Below are 5,000 nucleotides of genomic sequence, written 5' to 3' on the forward strand. Positions count from 1 at the left end.
GTGGTCGGGAGAAGGAAGATAGACTAGATATATATACATACTTCTAGTGACCATCATTGCATGCATTGTAGTGTATGAATGAACCTTTGGCTTGGATCTTTTACCGACAATCTGAACTCGTTTGTCAAAGAGTTGGTGATCTTGACGGTCCCAATGACTCGTTACCGTACTCTTTTTTTTTCTACATAGTTTTAACATATGCCAGGATTATTATTTTTTCTTTTTTTCTTGTTTTTTTTTTTCTTTTCTTTTCTTTTCTTTTACAGAACTTTCAAGTTTAGTAAGATGACTCGAGAAACTTTTATAATACTATCCTTTCCGGATCACACTCGCCAGTTAGGTCAAATTTGGTTTCAATATCTTCCGTTTTACGTTATCCTTCTGTATCCCGAATACTGAATTTTTGAGGATTTGATAAAAAGAATTTTGATGCCATATTTAGTAGGCTGGAAAGTGATTACTGGTCTGTAGTCAGGTTAAGAGTTTTTGAATTTACATAGTTCAGTAGCTAAATAATACGAGATATTTAGAAATTCAGATAACCTTTGGATGGATAATAGAAGGGTAATCAAGATTTGACACACATACCGTGTTGATAAAGTGAATCATTTTGTCTCTTCTGTCGGCTTTCTTTATCTTATTGTATCTATTTAAGAGCATTTGGCCTAGTCTCTTGAGTGTTACGAAGACTAGACTTTGTATAATGGATATTAGAGTCTTTTTTTTTCCTTTTTTTTTTTTTTTCTTGCATAAATAATTGATGTTCACAGTAGATGGTAAGTCTTATATAATTATATTTTATGTATATTAAGGAAACATCACCAAACAACAATCTTGAATGATCAAAACGTAGATCACGATACTTTAAGATGTTGATAACTTATGTTGGAAATATTATGAGAGTTTTTAAGTCATTCGTAGGATAATTTAAAATAAGTCTAGAAACCTGTGATAAGCTAATGATCTTAGGAAGCTATCCCCCTCTGTAGCGTGATTATGCTCAGACGAACCTGAATTCTTAAACAACTGGAAAAAAAAAAAAAAGCAATCGATATCTTGGATATATATTTTTATCGAGATTGCTGTTACGGTATTGGTTTAGACGTTGATTTGATTTCGTGTTTTCTTCTTTATTACCCCCTTTTTTTTTTTTCTTCTGTTGCTGATAAAAGAAGGCTGTTTAAGGATTTGGCCCTGTGTATCATTATTATTAGATAGTACTCAAAGTTGTCTTGTATGTGCCCGTCCTGTCATACAGAAATGTTAGCCGAAAGAAAAAACGGAAAAGAGACCATTTGTATTACCTCTGCTTGGTCGTATTTTGTAAACAAGCAAGTGCTACTCTTGCAATTGATAAAAATATATAAATTATTAGAAAAAAAAAAAGATTCATTAAAAAGTACATGTTAAGGAAAACAAAATGTACAAAATTCTATTCTTTTTATTTTTCTTATTTCTTTTTCTTTTTTCTTTTTTTTTACTTCAGAAAAATGGTTTCTTAACCAGAATATTTAGTTGATCAGGGTTGATGATATAGAAGAGGAGATACATACACTGGGCTTTGGGAAAGATCCAGGGAGAAGACCGGAGAGAGAAAGGAAACGGAAAAAGGGAAAAAGAGCGCACACGTTTCGATTATGTGGCCCCGGAAGCCCCATTTTACGCTCCCGATGCGTTGAAACAAAAAAAAAAAAAAAGAAGAAAGTTTCAGATAGAAGGAAGGGATCAGGCAGGACTAGGGAGGGAAAACAGCCGTAGAAAAGAAGAAAAAAAAAATCATATGACAAGAGGAGAATATCATTGCTAAAAAATTTAGAAAGTAAAGTAGAGTAATTTTTTTCCTTCTTCCTCAACTTTTCTTCAAATAGGAGTGCATTGGTGGGAGTGTGTTAGCTGTGATTGAGTAGCAGTGTAAATGAGCGAGGGTGAGCGAGCGAGCGAGAGACAGATGTAGAATGTGATGACTGAAGGATGAACAGACGAATAAGAGGATTGAACTGGCTCTTTTCTTTCTGAATATTAATCCCATATAACTTGATGATGAAGGTTCTAATTGTTTTTTTTTTTTGTTTTTTTCTCTTGACTTCACAGTGCAAAAGATGTTGATCAGTATAGTTAATTGTGATTTGTAATAGGAATGTTCATGAAGGTCCTTGAGAATTGGTCAGTTAGCTCATTCCACTATTTTAATGACATATATATAAATGATGAATAAATCTGCATTTATGTTTATATGTATTTCTTTTATAGAATATATTTCTTTTTCTTTTTTATACATTTTCTTGGGCAAGTTTATTTCTATTCATGATTTATTAGATTTTAGTGTCAGTATTAATATTTTTATATTTTTTATTAATTCATTGTTTATTTTTATAAAAAAAAGTATTTTGAATTTCATCTTTATTAAAATGTTACAATTAAGATGCTTTTAGTAGTGTGTATATGTATTTATTATAATTTTTCTATTATTATTATTGATTGCTTTTTATTTTTATTTTTTTCTTTTTTTTCTTTTTTTTTCTTTGCCTTAAGAGATCCCTCAAAGTAAAGTCTTTCCTAAAAGTAAATAAATAAATAAGCAAATCCCTGTTTTAACCACAAGAAAAACCAACAAGAGATGTATTAAAGTGTTAGCTGGCAACAGCATGGTCTATTTGATGTATCTAACTGTACACTTGAATTTCTGTCCTATTCTCTACTCTTTATGATTCTTGTAAATAAAACAATTTTTAAAAAGAAAGAGAGAGAGAGAGAATTATTCTGTGATTACAAATTGTGCTGAAGGAGTAAAGGTTAATAATATCTGTGTTGTTCAAATTGTAGAGAATGGCATCCTCAAAAGTGCGGGGAAAGGGGGGGGGGGGGACATATGACTCGCAGATCACATTACAGAGATTATCTTTCCGTCAGAGGGAGTAGAAAGTCACTTGTAGCCATACAAGACAGGGCAATTGGTCCTCTTGTTTGTTCTCATGTAAAAGCCAAAGTCCCTCTCGTGGTAAGAGGAATATAAATATATTTGTGGAGGGAAAGTCATTTGTAGAATTTTATTTACCCCTTCTTTTTTTTTTTTTTTTTTTTTCGTCTTTTTCTTCTTCATTTTCTTTTATTATGATTAGATAAAGAAAGGTTAAATGCTTATTTATACTTCCTGTAAACTTGGTGTCATACCTTATAATACAGAATTTTAACTTTTTGTGCAGTTATAAGAGAATTTTGAATAGTCTAGAAAGCACTAGTGACATTCCTCTATAACCTGTACATAAAATGCCTAGGATATATCCAAACAATTAGTGTAGAGGTATCAAAGCTGTATCTGAAAATAAAGTCATGTAAAAGTGCTGAACGAATGTGTTGTTTTATTTTGCACACCTATTTGGTTTTGTATTACGTTTTATTTTTTACTGGTTGATTTTTTTCAAGCATTGTAATCTATTTTTATTATTACTTTGGAATTGTCAATATTACATTCCATTTTACCCACAATGTTAAGACTTTATCATTTTCCATAATAAATAAAGCACTATTTTCTATATATATCTTTTGAATGGTGCTTAATTCACAATCTTAAAAATTTTGTTCAATATTTAAGACACATTTTAAGAAGAAAATTTTCAGATATTTTTTCCTTGTTATTTTAAAGCAAATGATGAAAGTGGCAGTGAAATAAAAGAAGAGTGAGTGGTTTACCTGCTGCAGACGATCATTTACATGTCTGTAAGATGATGTAAGCAGAGATTGTGATGCAGGCAAGGCCACTGACACTTGTTTGTTTGTTTATTTGTTTGTTTGATACTATTCCGGTTTTGTTCAGTAATTGAAAAGCATTTAACAGTAAACATTTTATTGAAAGAAACTAACAAAAGTTGCTATCCAGTTTTGGATCAGAAAAGGGATGACAAACAAAGACATTATTCAACTGATAACGCCCAACTGCTTGCCAATTTGTTTGAAGGCTTCAACTGTATAGTCAATCTCTTCAAATGAATGGGATGCTGAAATCTGCACTCTGATTCTTGCTTTGCCTTTGGGCACAACAGGAAAACTGAAGCCAATCACGTATATGCCTTTAGCTGAGGGAAAAAAAGAAAGAAATTTATATATAAATATTCTCTCCTTTCACCTATTCCATGATTTAATTAAACATTATACATTACTAATGTTTCCAGATGTCCTAAAAATGAGAACTTACCCAGCATTGCATCAGCAAACTGTGAAGCCAAGCGAGCATCTCCCAGCATGACAGGGCAGATGGGGTGATTCTCCCCAGCAATAGTAAAGCCAGCCTCTGTCATCTGAGATCGGAATCTGTCGGTATTCGCTTGGACTTTTTCTGCGAATCCTGCGCTTCCTAAAAGAAGGTCAAATACCTGCAAAGGACAAATTGATTTTCAATATATATATTTTCTAATGTGTAGATACTCCAAACTACATAGCCAGACATTGTTTACATAAAAGAGTTGCATCTAAATAGCAGTGTGAAATCATGTATCTCTTAAAAAAAAAAAAAAAAAAATAGAGAATACACACTTTGTTTGCACAAGCAACAACTGGAGGAGGGATGGAGTTGGAGAACAGGTAAGGCCTTGCACGCTGCCTCAAGAGGGTAACGAGTTCCTTCGGACCCGTTGTATATCCGCCAGCAGCTCCACCCAAGGCTTTACCAAGGGTGCTGTTGATGATGTCAACGCGACCAGGAGGCAATCCAAAATGTTCTTCTGTTCCTCTGAAAGAAAGAAAGAAAAAAAAAAATATAGGTGGATGCTTCATACTTGTTGAATGGTACCACAAATCTGCTTTATTGAACCATTAGTATTTCACTGGTAGGTAAAATAAGTTTTTACTAAATAAAAGTATAATATATAACATAAATAAAATATAATAAATAAAAAAGATAGGTAAAGTAAGTTCTTACGCTCTTACATTTTTACTAAAACTAAGTTTAAATCATTCTTACTATTGGATAATGCTGACGTACATACAGCAACATGAACCTAACC

General features: G+C 32.3%; 2 protein-coding genes across 2 annotated transcripts in view; one reads left to right on the plus strand and one right to left on the minus strand.

Annotated features, from left to right (window-relative positions):
* Positions 1-3,350, plus strand: part of LOC122250017 (type 2 phosphatidylinositol 4,5-bisphosphate 4-phosphatase) — a 19,809-nt gene extending 16,459 nt beyond the window's left edge. Inside the window, exon 6 of the mRNA XM_043011270.2 lies at positions 1-3,350. This exon is cut by the window's left edge and continues 153 nt beyond it. The gene's annotated coding sequence lies outside the window, so the exon portion shown is untranslated.
* Positions 3,351-3,827: 477 nt separating this feature from the next.
* The window catches only part of Gcat (Glycine C-acetyltransferase), a 7,050-nt gene continuing 5,877 nt past the window's right edge, over positions 3,828-5,000 (minus strand). Inside the window, exons 6-8 of the mRNA XM_043011269.2 lie at positions 4,531-4,726; positions 4,193-4,370; positions 3,828-4,073 (exon numbers count right to left, since the gene is read on the minus strand). Coding sequence (XP_042867203.1) covers positions 3,916-4,073; positions 4,193-4,370; positions 4,531-4,726 — 532 coding nt within the window. The 3' untranslated portion in view covers positions 3,828-3,915. The remainder of the gene's footprint in view (positions 4,074-4,192; positions 4,371-4,530; positions 4,727-5,000) is intronic.

The sequence above is a fragment of the Penaeus japonicus genome, unplaced genomic scaffold (genome assembly GCF_977035675.1).
Source record: "Penaeus japonicus unplaced genomic scaffold, GWHDUDI00000001_assembly GWHDUDI00000006, whole genome shotgun sequence".
Classification (NCBI taxonomy): domain Eukaryota; kingdom Metazoa; phylum Arthropoda; class Malacostraca; order Decapoda; family Penaeidae; genus Penaeus; species Penaeus japonicus.